Source organism: Notolabrus celidotus, chromosome 3 (genome assembly GCF_009762535.1).
Source record: "Notolabrus celidotus isolate fNotCel1 chromosome 3, fNotCel1.pri, whole genome shotgun sequence".
Lineage (NCBI taxonomy): Eukaryota > Metazoa > Chordata > Actinopteri > Labriformes > Labridae > Notolabrus > Notolabrus celidotus.
Genome location: NC_048274.1, coordinates 11,919,218 through 11,947,067, shown reverse-complemented (window position 1 = coordinate 11,947,067; position 27,850 = coordinate 11,919,218). Strand labels below are relative to the sequence as shown.

At 38.8% G+C, this 27,850-nt stretch overlaps 1 protein-coding gene across 1 annotated transcript in view; it reads right to left on the bottom strand.

Moving 5' to 3' along the window:
- tub (TUB bipartite transcription factor) overlaps positions 1-24,316 on the bottom strand; it is a 66,543-nt gene extending 42,227 nt beyond the window's left edge. The window contains exon 1 of the mRNA XM_034680918.1: positions 23,963-24,316. Within this exon, the coding sequence (XP_034536809.1) occupies positions 23,963-24,018 (56 nt within the window). The 5' untranslated portion in view covers positions 24,019-24,316. The remainder of the gene's footprint in view (positions 1-23,962) is intronic.
- Positions 24,317-27,850: the final 3,534 nt, after the last annotated feature.

Here is a 27,850-nt window from a genome sequence, read left to right as displayed (position 1 = left end):
AACTGGATGTGTCTCTGCAACACAAACATTTCACAATTAGGAGGAAGAACAAAAGGCTTTCTGCAGTGAGTCAAGGATGTTTGGTGTTTTTTTTATCTACACTTTATCATATCTCCAGCCAGCTGTCTATTTCAAGTCTTAAGCTTGCACATACACTACCAGTCAAAAGTTTGGACACACCTTCTCATTCAATGGGTTTCATTGAATTTAATTATTTTCAACATTGTAGATTAATACTGAAGACATCAAAACTATGAAATAATCTGGTTTTGCCATAATATGGATTACAACAGTAGTCAAATAGGGCTATCCATTGTGTACTAACCCTACCTCTGAACAACACAACTGATGGTCTCAAACACATTAAGAAGGCAAGTCATTCTACAAATTAACTCTTGACAAGGCTCATGTTAATTAGAAACCATTCCAGGAGACCACTTCATGAAGCAGACTGAGAGAATACCAAGAGTGTGCAAAGCTGAAGGAAAGGAAAAAGGGGGCTACTTTACAGAATCTAAAATATAAAAAATATTCTGTTTTGTTTAACACTTTTCTGTTAAAGCTGCTGTGAGGAACTTTTAGCTTGTATCGATTCTGGCGCCCCCTTGTGGACAAAGTGATACATCTTATCTCTTGTCCTGTACATGCAAAATAAGTGTCTTCAGACAATAACCTCATCCTGTTTTTTAACATTAAGATTTATCGCACAATGTGATTATTTGCAATGAAAACAGCCAAAAAAGGGTGTTTCTAAAGCGAGATGTCAATCATCTGTTCTGACACCTACCCCCTCAGAGCAGTTTCAGGCATTAAAATGACAACAGAGAAGGTATCAGTGTTGTTGTAGATGGTCTTGTTTGCTTTTGAGGGTCATAAAGAGGCATCAGTACCAGTTTCAGTCTGTTTCTCAGCAAGTTAAAAACTCCTCATAGTGCCTTTAATTAAATAATTCCATATATGTTCTTTCATAGTTTTGATGTCTTTGGTATTAATCTACAGAGTTTAAAATAATTAAAATAAATACAAACCCTTGAATGAGAAGGTGTTTCCAAACTTTTGACTGGTAGATTTAAATCATCCTAATCAAGAATTATAAAGTAGTATTAGAACTCAGTTTTACAGTCACATAGTTAGTTCAGTGTACTGCCAAACTGTCAAAGTATTTTCCTCCACATCTCCATAACACTTAATGAGCATCAACAGAGCATGAAAATCAAGGGATCAAAAGAATAATTTGCCCTTTTCGAGGTCGATGACCTGCGCTTTGTTCAAACAGAGGGCAAGAACTCCATCCCACACAGTCTGACGCACACACCCGCACTGTACCTCACACCTCGCTGACAGAGAGGCAGCAGAGAGGCAGAGATGTTAAAGGGGGGGAGCCGTCTTGTCAGGTGCTGTACTGTGTATGAGATCTGTGTCTATCTTTAGAGGATTGTATGCATGTGACTCACTGTTTCTGAGCTGCTGCTGCTGCTGCTCATACTTATTGACCTTCTTTATGGTCCCAGCTCCCAAATTAGTTTGAGCAGAGCAACACACTCACTAGTTTGGAAAGCGTGCAGTGATTATGGACTATGACTCAGAGGAGAGAACGACTCAGTACAAGCAGGAAAATATGAACTTTAGGATGCCTTAAATCAAATGTAAAACCACTGTCGCCTTACAGACGGTTACCCGGCACATCAGAAGTAAATCAGCATGTTCAAGTGAAATTAAGCTGACTCTGCCTCCCTATCTCTCATCATCTCACGGATGAGAGCACAGACTGTTTTTTAATTCACTGGATATAAGCTGAGAAACGGAGGCAGCGCTGTGGTGTGTGCTGTAGTGTGTGCAACCCTTGCATCCTAACTCAGTATCTTTGCGAGGAGGCGGCGATCACGCGGACGCCTCTGACACACGCTCTTCTGCCGGTTCGCTCTCGTGGCCATGGCAACAGCAGAGACTAATTATCATTTAAAAGCTCACTGGAAAGCTATGTAAACAAAATATCTGCTCCTGGAGAACACACATGCAGAAACACAAACACATTAGCATCTTCCTCTTGCCATAGCTTTGGCTGACTTACATTTGAGTGTGCCTGCAGCGTACAGTTACAACAATGTGATGCTGCAGTGAGTGGCACAGTTTTTTTTTTTCCTACACCGACAGGGGGACTCATTGTACAGTGACAGAAATGTGTAGTAATCACACATGAACACATGGGGGTGCTGTGCTATAGCTGTAGGTTTGCATTTCTGGCTTCACAATAAATGCTCTAAATCTTAAGAGGAGGGAGAATTCACAAGAACTGCACATTTTCTAACACAGCATCAACATGCATGGTGAGTGTCTCTAGGTTATAGTGTATTCACATGCACAATCAATGTCTTTGAATTGAAGGATAACATAATCAGGTATACAGAAAATAACACAAATATTCTAATAAAGGAGCATTAATGTTAGTTTTAATGAAAGTTAGATTGAATTCGTTTTTAATAATAACTTCCTTTGCCTTGCAGGGGATAGAGTTCTTCCTTACGGGCTAATTTCAATATCAGTCTTGCAGCAAAATCAACATGTGTATACTATTTCTAATGTAGACATCATCATTTAAAAAAAGCAGCTTTGATGGACCAGAGATCAGCAGATAGAAAATAGGCTGCCCTCTCCTCACACATACACACCACACACCTCATGCCGTGACGGTGGCATAAATCCTTCATTCACTGAGTCATTAGTTCTGTAATCACGGTTCTGCATTTATACAGCGAGAAACTCATCAAATGTTCATGAGTTAGAGTCGACAGAGGACAAACTGCTCGAAGGAGAACGAAAGAGCAACACACGGTTCGTGTTCGTGTTTAAAATCTGTTTGGTCCTGCTGTTCATTTACACCTCGACACCTTTTTAATTATTAAGAGTACTTGTGTGGAGACTGGAGGGCATACGCACAATGCATGTGTGTCTCCTGAGGGACACGGACCATGTTTCAACCTCACATCGATCCTCATCGGCAAAATCAACGCCGAAAGACATCTTGTTGTGAATAATTGGACACAGTGTGAACGATCTGTGCAAACAAATGACTGTATACTTAAATGATTCAAGAAGGAGTTATACATTTAATTATTGTTGACAAATGTGTATTGGATCATATGTATATTCAAGAAACACATCTTAAGCAGTGTGCAATAACAAGATTTGAATCTAACTCCAGTGAAAGCCTTGGAACCATAGACTGTATACAGTAGATAATGGATGTAGTATCTGTGACGTATCCCATCTGTTTCTGAAGCGCTGTTTTGAGGCCAATGGTTGGCGGGAGCTATATTGGAAATGTTGAACTTAACCTAACTAGGCTTTGAGCCTCCTAACCAACAGCTAAAAATTCACCCCCCTACTGTGTGTGCCGTGAGCTAACAAGACTACACTCGTTTTTTGTACCAGGCTGTTAACATGTTTATTTCTGCTGGAAAGATCGGCTTTTTTGAATTGGTGTGTATGTGGTTTTCAAACGGACACTCGATGAAATGCAGTTTTTAACATTTCCGCATTGGCCTCAATTCTCGCAGCCTGAGGTTTCCACTTGCTTGGAAAAGATATGCTTCATTCAAAATGACTATCTTATCACATATGGAGTTATAATGCTTAGTATTCAACGAATAAATGAGACATAAATAATTAGAAATAGCAGTATGAAGCAGGTTAAGTGTTTGGCTGTTGCTTTCGTTAATGCTAAACAGACAGCCAATCACAAACCTGTCTTCTGTCTGTTTTGTAATGATTTACAAAAAGGTGAAATGCTTAGAAGCAGCATGATAAAATATCAAATTAATTGGGAAAATGTATTCAGCTAGGAAATATAGCAGAATAGTGCAGATATTTAAACTTAATATTGTTATCTCTTTACCTGAACAGTACTTATGCACAATGTTCTGTTAATTTATCGAACACTGAGCTGCTGCAGTCTGTAAACCCTGAAGCAACAAACACAGTTGTGCCTCTATAACACTCACAGGTCGAATGGTACTTGTCATGCTCTATTTCATTCCAACTATAAGTATGTACAAACATATAAATATCCATGCTTTTATGATAAATACAGTGAAGAACCCCCCCCCCCCCCCCCTCAAAAACTTCATGCCACCTCTCCTCCATTCAGGCCATGATGTTACACCATAGCAACCAGCCTTAGAGCCATATCCCACACCATCCAGCAGTATTACCGAACCACAGAGGAGAGGAGAGGATGGAGAGAAACACAATGACAGGAAGAGAAGGATTAACATATTTTATATTTTGTAATGTGGTTCCTGGAACAGTTTTCTCAGATCCTTTGAGAATATACTCATCCCCTAGATATATGATAATGGAAAACAACAGTAAAAAGAAAGAGTGAGAATATCGATGAGCAGCATGAGTGAATTGTAAACGGAGCATTGTCTTATTTTAATCTGTCAAAATTTCTCGTCCACTGAGACTCAACAGTGCAGATTTCTTTAATTACTCATTATGTATAGTTACATCTCATTAATCAACCTTCTTACTCAGTTTGAAGTATTAATGTAAGATTTAGCCTTGCACTACTTTCCATCAATGTCCAAATATGATGTGGTGCTATATAGCAAAGTAGGACCACACCTCAACCACTTATCTTCCGGCTCTCTTATAAATTCAAACCTATCCCTCTCCACACCCCGCCCTCTTCTTCCTATTTCTTCCTTTTCTACTATACATAGGGCTGGGCGATAATTTGATCACGATAATTATCCTGATATGATTTCGAGAGAAATATAACAAATGTTCGATAAAAATTGGATATAAATAAACCTGTAATTACACCCCCCAACCACTGGAAAGGGAGGCACTAATGACCCTTAAACACTTGTTGCCACCCATCATTAGACAGAAGAAGATGGCATTGAATAGCCAATCATGTCATAAGATAAGAGGCAGGGCTTAAAGACTTTCGGAGCGGAATGTAAACACAGCTTAAACGGACCAAAAATGTGCCTTTATATCTTAATAAAATAATGATTTGATATTTATCGTGATAATTATTGATATTGACTGATATGGAATATTTTATCATGCTAAAATATTCTTCAATACCGCCCAGCTCTACATAGGGCTCTTAAAGGGGGTTCCTCATGCCCGGGATCCTGTCACATCCTGTTGATGGTGTTGTCCTCTCTAGTGAAATCCAAAATACATACACAACAAATGTACACTTTGGCAAGAGCCACATCTTTGTGACAGTAGCAAGCAGCAAACTCCAGCCACGAGAATTGAAGCCATTGTGGAAGTGTTAGAAACTGCAGTTCATCGAGTGTCCACTTGAGGCTGGCTCCAGGAGCACCGCAAACCACATACAAACCAATTCAAAAAAAGCCGATCTTTACAGCAGAATTTCTAATTTCAAAGCAGTTTCGAAGATATTAAGATTACGAGTTTTCCATTATGAGAGGCACAGCTGACTTGATTGACAGGTGGGAACACTGTAGCTGTTGGCGAGACAGCTCAAAGCCAGCCTCTTTACCTCACACTCGCTCTACAGCAGTTATGCTGAGTTCAATATTTCCAATATGGCTGCCGCCGCCGATTGGCCTCAAAACAGCACTTCAGAAACAGATGGGTGATGTCACGGATACTACGTCCATTATTTATACAGTCTATGCTAATAACACAAGGAGGACACATTTATAACTGATACAGTCATCAGACAGGGAGGAAACAAAGCATCGAACACAAGGTAAATCTGCAACATTAAACAGGAAAACAAAGACCAACTCAACAAACAAAATACAAACAAGACATTTTATAACAAATTTTTTATGATGAACATGAACACTATTCAACTTAAGATTTGTTTTTTTTTATTGTTTGATGAGTCTCTTTATAAGTCATCAAATGTCTCTGTGTTTACATGTTTATGTTGCTGCCTACATAAATGTATGACGGTCATTCTTCCAGATATACCTGTGACAGTGATATTTTACACAGCTATGATACACATCGAGTTGAAACAACAAAATAAAATTGCATGTGTTCATGCACAGACTGCAGGAGGCTGAATACTGAGTTAGATATAAACTGGTAGGACTGATGATCTATCATATGATATACCTGAGAAGGCAAATGTAGGGGAAAAATATCCCTGATACAGAGAAAACATTAGGGGAAATGTCTGTGTAACATAACCACAGCAGTTAAAAGCTAAAACAAAGAGTTTAGCATTTATTTACCTCTCTCTTATCACACATTTGTTTGCCAGGGAAAGGCAAAAAGTCCTTTTTTACTCCAGGGACCCCCTCATATAAAAAGGTACCACTCTGTTATATTTACCAACACTCTTTAATGTGCTTTGTGTTGGAGTAGCTATCTATATGAGCCAAGGACACAGCTGCATGGTCATGCTGCTGCAGACTCTTGATCCAAATACACACCTGCTGCTGAAAGGGTAATTCAACATAAATCCACTTTGATGTGAAGGAGAAGCAACAACCTCTTCTGGAGGAATAAGACAGCAAAGACATCAAAAAACATCATGAAAGTCTGAGGATACAGGACTTGTTTTGATTTGAAATGCCAACCTGAATGAGAAAAATCTTTACCTGTAGCGATGGCATTTGGTGATGCTTTATAAAGAAAAAGACTTTGCGTCAGAGAGGTTTGAAAATGAAGAACGTTATCATTACATTTGCATTCTGAGTCTGACTCTGCACTGATGCATTTAACAGGTGTAATGCATTTAACAGAAGTCTTATTACTTACAGTGAAAGAGTGAAAAGTATTCTGGGTGATATCACATCACATCAAATGCCCTTAAATTGTGAACTCTCTGGCTCTGGGCATTAAAACAGCGAGCTCTCTGAGTGTTTTTAGAAGTGAACTACAAACATACCCTTTTAATCTGGCTTTTTTACCATTATGACCTATGTTAGGATCATTTTGATTTATTATACTTTATTATGTCTTTGTTGGAGCTATTTACATTGTTTCGTATATTTGATTATTTTTACTTTAATCAATTTATTTATTTATTGTTATTTAATTCAAGGTAATATACTTTGATGCCCTAAGGGTATTAGTATAGTACGTTACTCACTTTTATAGGCTGATAGTTTTGCACCGGGTGACGTCTATATAGATGGGCAGGTAAGAAAGGAGGGGAGGACACCGGGGATGGCGAATGTTTATTTTACCAGGATATTTGAAAGAGACGCTACCTTTTGTTTGAGAGAAGCTTTTCTGTTGTACAATAAACCACCAAAAGACTGAATACTTGGCTGGACACTGAAAACATTTTGGACACTGTGTAAGATCCACTCTCCCCCGTGCCCTGTGGCCGGTTTTTGATTTGAGATTTAAGTTTTGTAAGTTGACCCAGTCAAATAGCCACCACAGTCTTATTATATTTTATTTTCGTTCTATTTTATCTTATTTTATTTCCTTTTATTTCATTTTATTGATTTTATTGTAATGATTGTATTTATGTTTCTAATATTTCTATGATTTTTTAATTGATTTCATTGTAATGATTTTATTTTATCTCATTTTTCTGATTTGATTTTATTGATTTTATTGATTTTATTGTAATCATTTTATTTATTTTTCTGATATTTCTCAGATTTTTTAAAATGTATTTAATTTAAATTTTTTTATTTTATTATATAACTTTCCTCTATAGTGTTTTAGTCTTGTATCATTTTACCTATTGCTGTCATTTTCTGTCTCTCTGTTCTTTTGTGAAGCACTTTGGGCTGCATGCTTGAATATTTGAAAGGTGCTGTCATAAAAAAAATGAGTTGAGTTGATATGAGTGTGAAGATTTTGTGTGTGGACTCTTTTGACATTGAAAACCTTAGTAGTTTATACATGGCCAATTCATGCCACTCATACTAGCATCACTGAAACATTCATGAAGCCTTCGGAAGTTGTCCCACACAAACACCTCCACATCTCAACACTGCCTGTCCAGCAATTCTCCCAGACTTGAAAGATCACCTTCCCTCTCTCCCTCTCTCTCTCTCTCTCTCTCTCTCTCTCTCTCTCTCTCTCTCTCTGAAAGGGGCTGAAAGGGGTCTCAGAGAGTGCAGAAATCTGTGAAGGCCATCAGCGCTGAAAGAAAACAACAACGTTGGCGATGAAACATTCTCTACACTTCCAGGAGATTCAAAAAATCAACACATCAATGCGGGGACTTAATAAAAGGACAGCGTGATTTAGAAATATAGAATGAATTTGAATTCATAATGAAGACGTTTGGGCAACTGGATTTTTGTAAACACAGACTACTGTATTCCAAAATATTAAGCTCAGACCCTCTTTCATTGCAATCCGACCAGATAGCAAGCATTTTATCGATGACAAATACTTTATGAGACCAGCAACAAGTCCAAAGAAATTCCCTCCATTGATAATAAAGTGTACTGTGTCATATTGTGTTGTGTGAAATTGCATCTTCAATTATAATTGTAATCATATCATATCAACACCATATTGTATAGTATCATGTCCTTTTAATCACTCTTTTGGCTACATCAAGCTAACATAACAACTTAAATGCAATTCATGATGATATTAATAATTTAGGTTTGTGTATAAACAACTTTTACAATCTGTAAATATTTACAATATTTACAGATTGTAAAAGTTGAAGTTTATACTTAAAAGGATTCTATACAGTAAGTTTTTGATTTCACACAGTTATGGAGCGCCGCCTGCAAGCTAGTTCAGGCAGACAACTCGAGCTGCGCTCATCATACTGACACGTCATCATCCTCTCTATCAGCTGATCTCAAGGTCCTCTCATTTGGCGGTCTATTTAAGCTGCAAGTCTCCCTGTCTCTGCCTCTGCTTTGCAAGTGCTCCTGCTGTCCTGCTCAGTGCTGTGTGCAAACTTCGTACCCACCTCCTCCCTGGAATCCACCTGCGGGCTCCGGGGGGGGGGGGGGGGGGGGGGGGGGGGGGGGGGGGGTTAGTCCTATCTCATTACTCCTAAATGTCTGCATTTAAATAATCTATGAGGAGTAATGAGGTTTGGAGCCCATAAGCCAAACACAATACTGTATGCTGCAATAAACTTTATCTTAAGTAAACGTGAGTTGTCTGATTGAAATAATGTATGTGGGTTAGTTACATGCACAGGCTGTCCCTGTTACTTGTTCTAATTGTTGCTGCTCGATGACCTCCCCCCCTCACTTAGCTGCTTTCATCTCGGGCTAAAGGTCAGTGGGAGTTAATGAGGCGGCAGTCAGACAAGAAGAGTGCAGCCACAGTTTTCTGACCTCTATGTCTCTCCCAAATTATCTTTCTTGTAAAACTATAGAAATGGACAGTTTTTGTGTAACAGTTTTGTTTGTTTTATTTCTATCTTTTCATTAAGTCGTCATGTGGATTTATACAAGAGAGGAATTGTTAAAGGGCCAAACTAAGGCTTCATTCAGTTGAACCTTTTTCTTTCTTCAGCTTTCCTTCAAAGGATCAGTGAAGAATTTGCTGCTTCTTTAACTGTGAAGACGTCAAAGCTAACAGTTGACACGCTAGTGATTGGGTTAATTTGTTAAGTTGTAACAAATACTGATGTTGACCCAACAGTTCACCAAGCATTTGGGTTAAAATGAGCAAACTACTTGAAAAGGCCCAGAAAAATGATCCAACAGGCTAAACCCAGCTTATGAGTTGATAAAGCACAGGGTTTTGGGGGATGTATAATGTCATCTCATATTGTATTGTATCGTATCGCATTGCATCATATCGTAGCCTTTCGTATTATATTATATTGTATCGTATCTTATTGTTTCGAATTGTATTCTTTCATGTTATGTGGTATCGCATCGTATTGTTTCGTATCAAAGCGCATCGCATCATATCATATCATGTCCTATCATACCTTATTTTTTATTTTTTGAAATACTTTATTTATAGTTTTTTCAGAAGACAAAGAATATTTAGAAGGTTAACAAAGAAGAACATACCCCCCCTCCTCCATCCCATTCTACAAAAAAAACAAAAAACAAAAAACAAAACAAAAACAAGATGAAACAAACAAAACAAAAAAGCAGAAAAACAAACAATCAAACAAACAAACAAAAACAAAGAACTATCATACCGTATTGTATTGAATAGTGTTATGTTTTATTGTATCATACATTATTGTATTGTATCGTTTCATATCATGTTGTATCGTATCGTATCAACACTTTAACGAACGACACCATATTATATATCATTTTGTAATGTATCCCATAATAAGTTATTTTCTAGAATAGTAGTCTCTTGTGCGATTTTTGAATCGTATAATATTGTCGTATAGTATATCATATTCTGTTGTATAGTATCATATGGTTTCATATCATACATGTCATCACTTGTTTTTGTATCATATAGAATCTTATTCTGTATTGCATTATGTTGCATCATATTATATTCTTAGGTATAAGATATGAAACTGAAAAAATCCTAATTAATTGAATTATTAAAACTGCTGGGGCGCTGTTGGCCTAGCGGTCTAATTGTGTGCCCCACATACAGAGGCCCTCGTCACAGAGGTCGTAGATTCGATTCCAGCATCGATCATTTCCTGCATGTTGTCCCCCACTCTCTGCTCCCCACATTTCCTGTCTATCTTCAGCTGTCCTGTCCATTAAAGGAAAAAAGGCCCAAAAATGAGAAAAATATAACTTAAAACCCCCCAAAACTATAAAGTTAGTCTTTGTAATTTAATTTATAGTTTCTTAGTTAATTTCAGTGAATTTAATGAATCATGAAATAATGGTGCCTTAACATTTGACATCATTTCTAAAACTCAATGTACAGATTTATTTTTTCTGCTGAAAAGCCACGGAGCCCATGTTCTATGGTTCTATGGTAATAACAATAATTCAAAGGAATACATTCTGGTAGGAAGTGACTTATCCACAGACTACTTTTATTTCTCAGCTCTGTTGAGTGCTGTGTTGTGTTTTGAGTTAAAATGGCTGCATTAGCACCTCTGCCATCAGAACAAGCCTTGCAAACTAAGACAAGAAGCACATCTGTGTGTGTGTACATTATGTACTCAGCCACATTTACCAGACATGCAATAAGCATCCATTCTGAAAACATCCCAAATCACCTCAGCTATCCACCATCTCACCTCAAGCACCTCTCCTCTTACAGCAGCAGATACTTTTCCTCTCCGACTGCAGAGGAAAGATTGGACTGACAGGTTTTCTGCCTTCCTGCAATGTCATCATCACAATATCCCTCTTCAATCAAAAAATCTTTGAGTTTCATCTGATTACATCTTAAAGCACTCCTTCTCTTTCTTAGTTTCTACTCAGTAAACTCTCCTCAATCTGTCGACTATATTCACTGTTCTCTGGTGTTGATGTTGCTAACTGATGTTCCTTTCTAGTAAAGGACATCTCATAAACAGTCGATGCACAAATAGGTAGGCATATGTTGCGAGGTCATGCCATGAGATTGGACCATTATTCGACAAGCTGTTATATTATATATTACAAAATCATCCAGTAGTTGCAAATCATTATTCATATCATGCATTCAGTACTCTGGACTGTGTCTACTTTATTCCACCTCAAATGACTTAAATCTTGGTGTTTTGATACCACAGGATCTGCATTCAGCTGCAGTACTGGCTTTTATATTCATGGTTAATATTCCAGGAAGGAAAGCTGCACAGACGCTTACTAATAAGTAAAATAGAACATTTTAAAAATTGCGTTTGCGTGTTGATTAAAACTGACGGTTAAAAAAAAGTGAACAGTAAAAGTGGAAGCCAGCTCTGACTCAGGGGTCACTGACAATGAAAGATGGTTATCTTTTAACATGGAAACATAACTCACTCGTTTTTTATGAAAATTCATGTTAAATCTTTTTTTTTAATGTACATTTGAAAGAGCTAAATATAAATACAATAATTTTATATGACATAGATTTTTGTTAATGAAGTGATGATTCTTACTTTTGTTTAGTATTTTAATCAAACTTTTTTATTTGTACAAATTATCAAAAAACTGCAAATACAGAACAGAACCAGAACCAAACTCAAGCAAATGGAACCAGAACCAAATTCAAGCAAACAGAACCAGAACCAAACTCAAGCAAACAGAACCAGAACCAAATTCAAGCAAACAGAACCAGAACCAAACTCAAGCAATCAGAACCAGAGCCAAACTCAAGCAAACAGAACCAGAACCAACTCAAGCAAACTTGAAAAAATGATTAGGGTTAGGGTTATGATTAGGGTTAAGGTTATAATTAGGGTTAGGGTTATGATTAGGGTTATGATTAGGGTTAGGCCATGATTTGGGTTAGGGTCAGGGTTAGGGTTATGATTAGCGTTAGGGTTATGAATAGGGTTAGATTTAGGTCATAATTAGGGTTAGGGTTACGGTTATGATTAGGGTTACGGTTATGATTAGGGTTAGGGTTAGGGTGATGATTAGGGTTAGAATTAGGGTTATGAGTAGGGTTCAGGTTGTGATTAGGGTTAGGGTTATGGTTAGGGTTATGGTTATGATTAGGGTTAGGGTTATGAATAGGGTTAGAGTTAGGTCATTATTAGGGTTAGGGTCAGGGTTAGGGTTATGATTAGGGTTAGGGTTATGATTTAGGTCATGATTAGGGTTAGGGTTAGGGTTATGATCAGGTTTAGGTTTAGGGTTATGATTAGGGTTAGGGTTATGATTAGGGTTAGGGTTATGATTAGGGTTAGGGTAATGTTTAGGGTTAGGGTTGGGGTTAGGGTTAGGGTGAGGGTTAGGGTTAGGGTTATGATTATGGTTATGGTTAGGGTTAGGGTAAGGGTTAGGGTCAGGGTTAGGGCTGTGATAAGGGCTATGATTAGGGTTAGGGTTGTGATTATGGTTAGGGTTGTGATAAGGGTTATGATTAGGGTTAGGGTTGTGATAAGGGTTATGATTAGGGTTAGGGTTGTGATAAGGGTTATGATAAGGGTTAGGGTTATGATTAGGGTTTGGGTTATGATAAGGGTTCTGACTTCTTTTAGCCTCCACTTTGACTGCCGGGTCAAATTGACCCACAAACAGTATCTATGCAATATAAAAATGCATGGGGCTGCAAATATGTGAAAGGAACCACTTTTATTTCATATGTTGATTACGCTAATTAAGGCAAGTAGAAGAAGTTTCATACCGAAAAAACACTTTTAACAATTTTCTTTTATTTTTGAACTTGGAAAAGGGTCAATCTGATCCTGAACATAACAGGAGGGTTAACGATCAATGAATTGATACTCGATTAATTGTTTTCATCCCTAGTGTCTACTTGTCTGTGTTAGCTTTGTCCTTGGGCCAGGTACTGAGGGCTGCAATTGTTGATAATCAGTTTTCGGTGAGCTCAGTTTCAGCTCAGTAATCATTGCATTCATAGCTTTGACAACAAATTTATATCTCAGCTAACACTGAGTGTGTGCTTACTACTGGCTACAATAGAATTAGGCTGCACAACACTGATTGTCTCATAAGGAGCCAAAGAGATGTCAACCAAAATGTGACAGGCCACACCCTAACAGCCTTTAATTCTGTCCTAGCTGCAAAGTGAAATGTTTCCTGAGCTCGGTTTTCTGAAAAAGATTAATTCACATTTCATAAAAGGTCACAGCTCCAAATTATCTCGGGCATTTCTTCTGCTGCAGGCAAAAAAACAGGAGGGGGAGCAGTGTGGACAAAAGCACAAAGCTTGAGTTTGCCTTCCTGCTCTTTCTGTCTGTGGTTTCTACAGAAACAGGTGGACAGTGACTAAGCTATGAGCAGCATAATAACAGCAGTGCAGGAGGGGGGTCTGTGAGCAAGAGAGTTACGAGCTGTGATGAAAAAGGCATAAGAAGCCACATCACTAGGAACAATGAGATATTGAATTTGTATTCTGAATGGTTAGCACAGGTGAAATACTCCACAAGCATGGCACAATAACACTACGTGAAGAGTCTGTTGGTGTAACAAGCTGTGAGATGTATGTGTATGGTTTATTTTTGGCTGACAGCAAATTGTTATTTGAGATGATAAAGCATATCCCTGTGTCATGCTAGAGGCATGAATCACTGAAAATTCGACAATGGTACATTTTGTTGCAGGAGGAGAAGATGCTTTAACACTTACAGGGTATGGATGTCACTTTATCTGCACATAAGAAGGCAGTGCAGAGATTTTTTTCAAGACATCTGTCCAAGGATCATCGTAACTCTTATGTAAGTTAACAGCACCTCGAAGTAGTGAACTACATATACGAAATTTCCCGAACAACTTCCTGCAGATTCTTTCATATGATAAAAAATCCATACATTTCTCAGGCGCATGAAATTGACCATTTTGTATGTTCACATATGTCCCTCACAGCATAAAGTCTTCTCTTTCAGAGGAGGGGGTTGGTGGATTGGGGACAGGAAATGAGTCTCAGGCAGGACATGACATCAAAGGCAGGCAAGGTACAGTGTTATGTTTACAACATGTTGGCTAATGAAGCAAAAGACTGACGTTGTGATGACAGTTTTTGGCATTTAAATCAACAATACCTTTAAACAGTCAGATGTGCCGTCACCTTCACTGTTCTTAAAAATGACTCTCCCTCTTCAGCCTCAGATGTTTTTTATTATCCTGTAATGTGTCACTCTTCCGTGCTAACATCAGTTGCATCATATTGACATCATCATCCCTGTCTGCTCACTCAGGGTGATTTTTCACAAATAATTCCTGCTGAGTCTCACATCTGCTCAACCCAACTTGTTGCAGAAATTTCACTTGGGCTGGCAGAAAAGTTGGGGTATCATTGGGTGCAAATTTTGTCTGTTTACATTCACTTGTGCAGCCCACCCTGAAAATGTTTGTGTTTTTTGCATGTATGAAAACAGTAGGGTTGCCAACTTTCCTGTGTTAGCCGGGACATCCCGTATATTGGGTCAGGGACCTCAATTGTCCCGTATATTAATAATAATAATAATAATAATAATAATAATAATACATTTTATTTATAAAAGCGCTTTAAAAGATTCTCCAAGCGCTTTACAGTAAAATAAGATAAAATTATACAATAGAAAAGCAAAGGAAAACAGTGCAAAAAAAAAAAGCAAAGAAGAGCAAGGCAGCAAAATAAAACAAAACAAGAGAAAAAACAATCAATTATAGTTTAAAAGCCTTTGTAGAAAGGTGTGTTTTGAGTCCGGATTTGAATTTGGTGAGTGAGGGAGAGAATCTGAGGTGTTGGGGGAGAGAGTTCCAGAGGGTGGGGGCAGCGACAGAGAAAGCCCTGTCCCCCCAGGTTCGGTGCTTGGGTTTGGTGAGAGGGGTGAGGAGGTTGGCGTTGGTGTAGCGGAGGTTGCGGGAGGGATTATATGGCTGCAGAAGGTCGGTGAGGTAGACGGGAGCTAGATTGTGGAGGGCTTTGTAGGTGATGAGGAGGATCTTGTACTGAATTCGTTGAGGGGATGGGAAGCCAATGGAGGTTCTGGGGGACTGGGGTGATGTGGTCTCTGGAGCGGGAGTGAGTGAGGAGGCGTGCAGCAGAGTTTTGTATGTATTGTAATTTGTTGAGGAGGGTGTTGGGTGTACCGTAGAGGATGCTATTGCAATAATCCAGTCTTGAGGTGATGAAGGCGTGGATGAGAGTTTCAGCTGCAGTGAAGGAAAGGGAGGGGCGGAGACGGGCGATGATTTTGAGATGGAAGAAAGCGTTTTTTGAAATATTGTTAATGTGTTGTTGAAAGTTGAGTGACTGATAAAAAATGATACCAAGGTTGACTATATTGACTATTAACTCTTGTAAATACAGCAGACCACACTCTACAGATCCTAGATCAGATAAAATGGCAGATCATGTGCCAATCACACCACCTGTCATCCAATCACAGGCCCCCTCACGGGCAACAGTTGTATACAGCGCAAATACGCCAAGTCCTGCAAAAACTCTGGCTGTGCAAAAGGACAAAAGACTGCTTGAGTCAGTCAAGAGCAGCAAACAGTATCCATGGAAAAAGTACATTTGTTGAGCCATACTCCTCTTTTGCATTTCTTTTTTCTTTTGCCTGTTTTTTGATGTTAAGAGCCAAATTGTGGTTTCTTTGAGGTTTATTCATATGAGGTTACATAATGATACAGTAAGGATTAGAGGGAATATACACACTTTCTGCATTTCCAGTTGAATCGGAATCAGAATATACACTGAATTCACACATCATGCTCACACCACCATGGCACTGTGCACCTGTCCCTTGTTTAGTAGTGAGAAAGTTGGTCTAGACCTCCTATGTTTGTAAAAGCGTCCTGAGATAACGCTGGTTGTGATTTGGCGCTATACAAATAACGATTGATTGATTGATTGAACGTTGGCAACCCTAGAGGGTTAAACAGCTAATATGAAAAAGTACACCAGACTTTGGCTATGTGACTCATTTTGGAGTCAAAGTTTTAACTTAATGAAAAGGAAATGTTTAGGGTTGTAATGCATTCTTTTGATATTTGTATGACACAAGAAATCTGACACAAGTAACATCCTACAAGACAGAAAGGCATTACATAACTTCAAAACGTCACAATTAGAGATGGGAATTCATAAGATTTCATAGACACCAATGCCAATATTGATTCTGCTTATCAATCCAGTTCTTTATCAATTGTGTCATCAGTTAATTTATCCTTTAACTGAAATGTTATTACGAGTTTTATTGTGCTGATGGCACATATAGCCTCTGATTGGACAACACACCAAAACAAAGATGGCAGCCTCTATCTAGCATGGTCTGCCAACATAAATTGACACTATTTCACTCAAATTACCAAATGAATCATCACAGATTTTCTTCCTTTTGAGGAATTGGATCTAGACAATCTCTGAAAATACACTGACCATCTCAGTGGATAGAAAGGCCCCTGGATGTCGCAGAAACACACAGAGTTTATCACCGGAGAGCCATTGGTCTAACAAAGTGAGTGGTTTTCAAAGTAAGTCAGTAGGTCTTTATGTTCTATTTTTAGAGCAGTTTGGACTGCTCTTCTGTCCACCATGATTACTTCCTCGACTCCTTGGTTGTCATTAGCGCTGACTGGCTCTCGTGATCATTGATTTGCAAGGCAAGTGGAGCTTAGTGGAAGGCAAATGATTTCAATGGGTTGAACTAGTTGGAACCGGTTCTCGTTCCCATCCCTAATCACAATGTTGACTTTAGGTTTAGCTTTACAAGGAACTCCTACAGGAGTCATTTGGATGAAAATCCGTTGATTGTTCCATCAATCTATCCATTCATCCATTTTCTGCTGAATAACGTGTGGGTGACAGTGTGTTTGTTCCTCCATCAAACCCTCAGTTTTCCAATACTTTTGTTCTGAAAATACATTACACAAACTTTCATCCCACCAACCTGTCACGACAATCACATTCAACCTTCTCTGCCTACTCTGTCTCCAACTCACATTCCTCTCTGTTGTTTCATCTTCTTATAGTAACATTTGTTTACTTTCTTAAAGGAGGTAACTTTATTCTCTTTTGGAGACCGATGAATCAATCTTAAACCTTTTGTTTGGTTGTCTGCACTCCAAAATTCGTGCATGGCTCTGACTCATTTCGAAAGCCACCCACAATGGCCACTGACACCATGGATTCCCACTTAAGAAGCTCACAGCAATTAGTGTGTGTGTGACTTGCAGAAAACAACCAGCGTTAGATATACACTCATGGGGGTGGATCTCTCACAAATGTGATACTTAAGCCCCTATTGCTTTACTGCATCTGTAATGCAATAGAGAGAGAGCCTACAGATAGACATACTCTTAACAGTTCCTGCTGCAGCCAATTCACACCTGCATCACAAGCTGAACCGTCTAAGCACACTTCAGAGACACCCATCTGATCCAAACGAAAACCAACGTCACAGATAGTAAGCCAGTAAAATGACTACTACAAACCATAACTGAAACTTTGTGCTTCATGTCTGAATCACTAACTTACAGTGTATTGCTGTGAGAATGAGTCTCCTCAGTCAGCTGCATCGATTTCAAATGAACACAGATGACATTCAAAGACAATAATAAAAGCCAGACGATATGACCACAGAGCAAATAATGAAAGCTTCCCAAAATATACAGACTGAGAACACTTCTACATCGATTAATTAAAACCTGGAAAGACTATAAACTTGTGACCAATCTGCTGAATGACTAAATATGTGTCACTTATGAAGATCTGTATTTATTATTAAACACTTTAGCAAAAGAAAAACTGTAATCTCTCACAGCCTGTCCTGACATCCTGAGCTTTATATTCTTCTCACTGTGGCGATAAACTGATTTCAAAGCGTAAACCATCTCTTAATCTTCTGTTTTCTTGTGTTGTAAATTAAATAATTACCCATAAAGTAAATATTCACCCAGCTTCTCTGTGCTTCTGACACCAAATCAATGCTCAGATCAATGTTTTATGACTGTTTTATGACTGTTTCATTCTTTACGACTGAGCAGATGTCACACAAAATCAGCATTTTATGGCAGGTGGTGAGAAAAAAAAGAAAAAAGGCAACAGATGATGTTCCTCTTTGCTGTACAACAACGCCTCCATCATTGATTATTAAAGGGCTTTATATTCAAGTCTCTGCTGGAACAGTCAACAAGCAGATATCTTCCCTTAAAGGACTATTTTGGCAAATTTTGTGGTCTAAAAATGTCAGCTTTGTATTAAATGCAAAATGTATATCAGACAGATTAAGGGAATATTATATCATTACGTATTATTTAGATTTTACAATTCTATTCAATAGAAGTTTCTTTTATTTACCTATTATTAAGCCACCAACACAGCCGTAACAAGCTGAGATAAAAAAAATGGCGTCACCTGTATGGATGTTATTCACTGTTTCTTTTTTTTTGTTATGTTTTTCTCTAAAGTGTATTTTTGGGTGTTTTCGCCTTTATTGATAGGACAGCTGTAGAAAGACAGGAAATGTGGGGAGTAGAGTAGGGGAACACATGCAGCAAATGGTCGCAGCCAGGGAATTGAACCGGCGACCTCTGCGACGAAGACTATGGCCTCTTTTTTGTTATGTTTTTTTGCCTTTATTGCATAGAAAAGCTGGAGAGAGACAGGAAATGTAGGGAGTATGGAGTGGGGGAAGACTTGCAGCAAATGGGAGAGGCTGGGCCACTACAAGTACTATAGCTTCTGTTTATGGGGTGCGCACTTAGACCGCTAGGCCCACGGCGCCCCAGTATTTCACTGTTTCAGAGGAGGATAACACAAGTGCACAAGTGAAAACATGACCTGCAAGAATTCTGAGAGGTGGAAAAAAGTCCTCAAGTTTTAACTCATCTTTTAAGTCACCTGAAAAGCTGATATTGCAAAGAAGATATAATGATGACATATGAAGCAGCAGTGATCGGAACACCAAAAACACTGTATGTGCCATAGTGTCAATTCAACACCTGCAGAAAGTAATGCTAAAGCACATAATTAAAAAGACTGGATTTACAGCACTTCATGACCCACCTATTTTAAGTAGAGGACCAAGGGTTTTGACAGCTAATGGCGTCTAGGGAGCAGTATCCTTAGTCACTACTACTTTGCTCTCTGCCTTGGACATGATGATCTCCTCACAAATTCACAATCTGATGCACAACATCAGTGACATAAGTTCACCACAAACATATTGAAATATTAGTCCAGTGAGCATGCTTAGTTTGACGGCCCAGTGGCTGGATGTCAAAAAGACATTATTGCATGCACAGGAGTGATGAGATTTGCAGTCAAAGAATATAGTGAAGAGTCAGAACTGATTTTTTTTTTTGTTAACAATACAGTGATTTTTCTAGATTTAAAATATCAATATAAATGCATCTTTTCTCACTAAATTGTAACTTTTCTTACCCTCAGGTGTGCATAAACTACACATCTTAAGATACAAAAATGTCTTTTCACTATCAGTCATCAGGCGCAGGTTGTTATCCCATAAAAAAATCTATATCTTGCATCCCTTATTTGCATGTCTGCCCATGTAGAATAGCAGAGATACTCTTATCAGAAATGGGCTACCATGTGTGCTCTCAGCTGCCTATCACACAGTGTACTCTCCAACCTGAATCAATAATACCTTTGTGCTTTTGTACGGAAACAAAACTAGTGAGGAGATTTCTCTGTTTGACACTGTGAGATGAAATCTATGAAGGAATATTAGCAAAATGGAAGACAGCACCAACTCGAAGGGGAATTGAAAAGGTGTTCAATTTAAATGTGTTGGTGACATGCCTTCATGACAGACCATAAAGATCCAGAGTGATGTCCTTTGACTTCAGTATCATCTCTTGCATCAAATAATTATCAGGGCGTAATGATGAGAAATTAAAAATGTCTTACAATGTATAAGCTTGACTGTGTCCTCTTTCCTATACCTATGTTTCCTTTGCAGTGTGACCGGGGGAACACACTGTGCACAAGGACATTTCATTAAACCTTTGTCTTTAATTAAAACATGAGATTCTATACTGAGCTCTGTAGGCTCTGAATTGTATCTTGTCTGCGCACCTTGTTTCTCCATCTCCGGGAGACGGTGTTTACAGAGTGGCTGTCCCCACAGTGTGATTGCACATGCTATAGGTCTAACTGCAGACAGACTCTAGGGTGAATGAGAAACCAGTGAAAACACAACTGAAAGACATGACTGGCCTTGAAAATAGGATTCAGTACTCAAACTGCACAATAACTCACCGATCAAAATCAACTAAAAGTAAGAACTTAGCCTGCAGCAAGCCAGGACCAAATACTGAGTGATAAACAGCCTCTGTCATTAAACTGGCAGGACTCTGCACAGTAATCTGAGTGTAGAGTTAGTGGAAGATGTGTACCATCAAAACCAAATGAAACTAACTTTTTTTTATATGTATGTAAGTTATGTTGTGGGGCATCTTTGCCTTTAATGATAGGACAGCTGAAGAGAGACAGAAAATGTGGGGAGTAGAGAGCGGGGGAAGACATGCAGCAAATGGTCAACCAGCCTGGAGTCATATCCACGACCTCTGCGACGACGGCTATAGCCTCTATATGTGGGGCGCTTAGACGGCTAGGCCACCAGCACCCAGAAAAAATTGAAACTTACTTACAAACAAATCATTATGGTCAACAATTTCTAATCCAAAATGCTCATTAGGTCTGACCATAGACTGTATAAATAATGGACGTAGTATCCGTGACATTACCCATCTGTTCCTGAATGCTGTTTTGAAGCCAATCGTCAGCGGCAGCCATATTGGAAATGCTGAACTCAACCAAACTTAGTATGAGGAAAAGAGGCGGGGTTTAGGCTTCTTAGCCAACAGCTATGTGTTCCAGGCTGTCAATCAAGTCAGTCATGTCCTTATTACGGCAAAAACTTGTAATCTTAATATCTTCTGAACCGTCGCATTAGAAAAAAATTCGTCCCCCGTTTAGTGTGTGCTGATAGAGAAATTAGCTACATAGAGCCAATCCGTTTTTTGAACCAGGCTGTAAACATGTTAATTAATGCTGCAAAGATCGTCTTTTATTAATTGGTATCTATGTGGTTTCCAGTGTTTCTGCAGCCAGCCTCAAGCGGATTGTCGATGAATTGCAGTTTATAACACTTCCGCATGGGCTTCTATTTTGAGACCAGAGGTTGCCGCGCTGACACAGTGGTCAACAATTTCTTTATAACACGGTGCTTGTTTGCTGCAATTAATGCAACCAGAGAAGATAAGATAATGTAACATGTTTTCACTGGGAACTTGCAACTGAATTAAAACATTTTCATTCGGGGAAGAGGCTAAATCCCTGCAAAGGAGAATGTTGCATCAGTACAGCTTAAAGCCTTGGTCTAGTCCACTAACTGGGGTTTTGATGATGTTAATGAGGAGATAGCAAAATGGCATTCTGCTTCAGATGGGTGGCCAATGTCAGAGCACTTCTACTGGAACAAGTGCTTCAAGCTAGTATAGAGGGTCTGACAAACTCCAATCCATGTTCAATCCAACACAGTCCTCAGACAAGGTTTAATCACGCAAAACAAGTGAAACCTGCGTGGGTGGGCCACAGGTGTGCAATAATGATGAACACTGCTCGGGGGCTCCGTCGTTGAAAACAGCTCTAAAGATATAAACACAAGTCTTTGTTTCAGCGTGTATAAAAATCAACATTGGCTGCAGTCAAATCTGTGCTAGGACATGCAGCAGAGATGCACATTTGTTTAATTTGCACTGTATTTATCAGTAAGAGAAAATGAAACATCAACTGGCAGCATCTGCACAGATCTCTCAGAGGTGGCCTTCAGTTTTTGTAAACCTCCAGTCAGAAAGAAATTAGACTTTTTGGATGCTCTATCGTACTTTAACAGAAACAGTGGCAATACTTAAATGATATAAGACTGTAAGCAGTATCAGAGACCGATAGTTTAGCCCTCTTTAGGCCTTCAAGGCAGAATGGCATTACCATCTTAATTCAGTCTTGGTTGAATTGATTTCTTCCAGCAAATAAGAGAAATCAATTGAATTGATCCATTCTGCGTCTGTTTGTTTGAATGCTTATTGAGAGATCACATCAGAACAATCCGTTACTGGAGTTACTGGAAAGGTGAACTCCTAACACTAATGATTTCAGGAGGAAACATACTCTATGAAACAGGCTACTCTTCTTTAAACAAGCAAACCCTTTCACAGCAATCGGCCTATTAACTGGTTGCACACACTGAACATTATTTCACCGTGCTGAGAGGTATCTTCAGCAGCAAAGAGACTCGTGGCTCTGGCTGTGGTCTCTTGGGATGTCCAAGCACAGATTCAGAATACCAATTATATTGTCCGAGGCTGTATGTTCAGTGTTGTCAAGGCGAAAACTCCTCCACTGTGCCTCTGGTGATTAATAACACAGCACAGCCACAGTGTATCTCTAACTGTCTATTTTACTCTGTGCTCTTGATTCTGGAGGAAATGGTTAGCAAATGAGGAACTGGGTGATGTATGTGTGTTGACATATTCCCGCAGATGTTTTTAATAATAGTGCTATATTGACTTCATGCTGTGAACTCCTTTGTGTCCAATTAACTACCTGTAACTGTATATCAATAAGGCTGTGAATTTGAACAGAGGTGTGTCCAGGCTTCTTTTGACTGACCCACCTGTTGGACTGTCTTATTCAAGTATAGCACGGCACCAATTCACCATTTCTGTTTTTCCTAATCAAATCTACTAACATAAAGGTCTTATATAAATAGATAAGCTGGTTTAAACTGAAATCCTGCCTCTGACGGGGGCAGACAGCCAATCATAGTAAAGCTTTATGGGGTGGCACCTGGAGTAGATTTGAGAGATGCCCACGCCACAGTGTTTTCTTAGAAACTTACATGTGTTTCTTACACATCAGGGTCAAAATAATGGACTATTAAAGCTAAATGACTCAATCACACTGGTGTCAGATATCCCAGTGACACCCCCGTACTGAGACATAACCTGCTAACTTTATAGATAATGAGTCCAGCTGTGGTAAGGCGTTCAGCTCGTGGCCATAAATATCCTTTAAAATTAAAATGCACTAAAGAAGTTCATACAGAAAATTAAGTAGATAGATAGATAGATAGATAGATAGATAGATAGATAGATAGATAGATAGATAGATAGATAGATTCATTCAAAATGGCACGACCATCATGAGTAACATAAACACTCAAGCTGTTCCTATGGGGATGTTTAAGAGGCTGTCTCTGATGGTGGGAGAGGATGAGTACAACATGGACCAGGACACAGACAGAGTGCATTGAACAGTCTGTGTCTGCCAATAGACCCAGAGTGATGCTTAAGCTACTTAAGACACTCACATCGCATCCCTCGTTTCCAAATCCTTTGCACCTGTCAACTAATTGCGCAGGAGGGGTTCTTCAGCCTCAGCAGCACACAGCATCATCATACAAACACACTGTTAGGGTTCTAGACGCCCAATAGCCATGATGATGATAAAGCTGGCTCACCTGTCATAACTCCATCTACTGTAAGACATGCTCCTGTTGCTGCTGACTCCCTCCATGTCTTCTCCAGGGGACTGGTAGGAACTGGACTGGATGGTGAGACGACAAAACCCCTGTGCAGTGACCGCTTCTCTTCGTCTCCTTCCTCCTTCCTCCTCCTCCTCTTCACTAATGCAAACACGGAGTTAAAGGAATCGCCGCTTTATGTGAATGAGGCTGTGCAGAGCCAGACGCGCTCTCTCTCTCTCTCTCTCTCTCTCTCTCTCTCCCTCTGTGGGCTATACCATCCCGATCAGAGGGGAGCGCGAGCTGTCAGACCACTGTGCACGCGTGGATGCTGAGGTAGCCTCTTTCATTCACGCGGACCCTGCACGCGGATTACTTTTACTGACTGAGGAACTGAGACCTGATTAAAGGGGCCGTGTCAGTGCTTCAATCTGGGAGATGTTTCTTTTCATTACTGGCATGTCATGCTTGCTTGACAGCCAATAGTAAACACTGAACCTTTAAATGAGTGCTAATCGATGCAGAAAAGCAAATAGTAACATATGCTACAGTCAAGGCCGGCTCATGGCATAGGCAGGATAGGCAAATGCTAGGGGCGCCGGCCGTCCATAGGGGGCGCCACTTGCACCCTAAATGAGTGAGAAAGAAAATTTCAAGATGATAGGAAAAATAATATTATTTAATATAATAAAATTTGGGGTTAAAACTGTTGTTGGTAGGAATGATGTAAAAAAACTACTTTTTTTCTGCTGGGTTTGGAGAAAAGGTCTTAATACAAATCGGTACCCATCTGTAAGTGACATAATTTGAGATTATGGCGAAACCTCTGTATTTTCCAATTCTTTTGTATCAAGCAATGTTTTTATTCCCCTCGTTCCTGTTATCACAGACCTGATTGGTCGAGTGGAGGCCTCACTATGTCGCCCTGATTGGCTGAGAAGCCACTACTTCCACATGGAATTTACAGTTACAGCAGCAGTAGATAAAGAGCGCATAAAATAGTAAGCATTGAAATTATTAGCAATTAAAAAAGTTAATTAGCAAGTTTTTGTTTGTTTTTGTTGTTTTCTTTACACTTTGGAAGCTTAATTCGATAGAAAATGTAGGCTAGGCTTAAATGAGTACTTTGCTTCTGCCTTTTCAGTCATCACTTAATACATTACTGTTGCTTTGTTGGAAGTGTCTGTACTGTGAAAATTATTTTGTTATATAAGGACTGATACAATTCTACTACTATTACATTATGTATTTTGAAATTAAATTATTATATATATTTTTTAATTAAATATCAGTGTTGTTACCATTTTATTAATGTTCTTTTAGAGGTCATTTTAAAAAAAAGAAAACGTGTAACCAGTTGAAACCTTCCCAGGGCACCAAGTCGGTTAGGGCCGTCTCTGGCTACAGGGTATCCCACTGAATAGAAACACTGTAAAGCAGGGGTGTCAAACTCATTTCAGTTCAGGGGCCACATAACGCCCAATTTGATCTCAAGTGGGCTGGACATAATTAACAAAAATTCCAAATTGTTCTGTTTGTTTTAGTGCAAAAAAGTACTTTCTGAAAATGTTCACATTTAATGAACTATCTTTTTACAAAAACAGCTGTTGTATTTTCACTTTGCATAGCCATCGTGTGGGCGAGATTGGAACCTCTGACGGGCCGGTTTTGGCCCACGGGCCGTATGTTTGACACCCCTGCTGTAAAGGGATTGGTGTACTACTGAAAAGGTAATTTGCTATGGATGTCAATAACTGGAAGTCTGAATGAATAAGCATTTGGTTTATATTATTAACAGAACTAGGCTCACACACATCTCATTGTATTAGCATGCATGTCAAGACCACTGCCTTTCATACAACCCTTAATTGGTGCAGCTTTCATGGACACAGCCTATCATTAGGTGAACCAATCGAGAGAAAGAAGGTGGGAACGAAGGTAAAGGTCATGCAGGAAATCTTTTTGAGCTGCATTTGAATACTCTGTTAACCTCGGTTCCTGTGATTTCATCATGTCAACAGAAGAACATAAAGGATGATGCTGCTCCACTTGTCTATTTTATACTCTAAATGTATTTTATCTTTTTTTTTTGGAAAGGTTGCAAAGATACATGTTTTTATTTGAAGCACTGTATGATTGCCAACATGAAGAAGCTCTGTCATCACATGTGCAGTAGCTGTCAAAACAACGCGTACCAATTCACCTGGATGTTATTCAGAGGTGTGAGGCCCTTAATTATGTGCTTACCAAACCAAAAAGTCTGCACATCATAAATCATGCTGTAGGGTTTTTTTTAAGGCAGTAGTTAAACACAATGTTTTTAATTTCTGGTGGAATGATCCCTAAGATAAATATGTCTGAAACTGCTTAAATTATATACGGTTATAACTTATTTATTATTTAAATGTTTTTATTTAAGTATCTAACCAATAAAAAACATCATAGATTATAAAAGATTGCCTTGAGAACATTTCTTTAGAGGATTGTAATCTAGTGTATCATAGTATATTCCACAGTATTTCTATGTGACATGTTTTAACTGCATCAAGTAAAAAAGTAAAATGATTTCTTGGTCTGAAGGCTTTTGATATCTATCATAGAGTTAGACTTTGTTTGTATCTATGGTGGTTGGGCCCAATGTGAGATCTTTTCAGGAATGAATTAGGATTTACTGAACATAGTTTCATAAAATCTGACTCATGGTAAAGACTTCATAGACATCCAATTTCAACCATACTAAACACCCCTGGGAAATGTGGTCTGCTATGCTCTCTACAGCCATCTTTGTAACATGTAACGAGGGATTGTTTTTGGAAGCACTGTTTTTATCCCTTCACTTGTATAAATTATATCAAGGGGCCCTAGAGCTGCACAAGATGGCAACCTAAGACATTTTTGTTGTTCTTTCAATCCATAAAAATCGCCCATATATCCAACTCTGTCTCCATGTTATGTGAGGTATGCTTAACTCACGCTCATTTGTGTTAATCTCATGTGGGTGCATGTATGAATGAGTATTTATCCATTATACATTAATTATCTATTTTTCTATAGGTCTTGAATGCACCTTGATTTCATTGTGTGTTTTTGTACAATGTCAATAAAGAATCTCATTAATTGATGGTGTGATTGCACCTTTACACGGGTGTGTAAAGCAGGCTGTTAGCTTGGGTTCGTTGAGAGCTGAAACATGAAAAGGTGAAGAGTCCCCGAACAGTAATAGAGTTTTTTGATTGTAGTCTATCCATGGAAGAACGTATATACATTTTTTCTCTGTAAGCACTCTTATATTTGGCAGATGTTGAGAAAAGTACACATTATATCATTTTTCAAAGCATTCTCATATAATTAAACCAATTATTCTGGGGAAATTTATGGAGCTAATAAGTCCATATCTGCCCCATTTTTCTTTTTTTGAAATGCACGCATATATTTTTGGTATCTTTAGAAAAAGAGAGAAGACTTAAGGTACTATAGGCAGTGGTGGAGCCAGGGGGTGGCCAGGGGTGGCCATGGCCACCTCTGAAAACTGATTGGCCACCCCTGTGGCCACCCTGAAATTCTTAAACATGATTGGCTATTTGCCATGTCAGAGGCATTACTTATGTTGACATCAGCTATTGTGTTGTTGTGTTTCAACAAGCTACAGAGACAGTAGTTTCTTTGCATTTGAATATTATTTTTGTTGATGCTTTGACTTTAGACAATCATCTTCATTTTGAGTCTGTAAAGAGTTCAGTTCAGCAGATTTAAATGTTGATAATCTGTCAAGTTACATTTTTAATGTTAACGTTAGAAATCCACAAAAATGTAATATTTTTAAAAATAATTTTATAAAAGAAGTTAAAGTAGATGTGATTATTGGAAGTAACCCTCCTAGGTTTG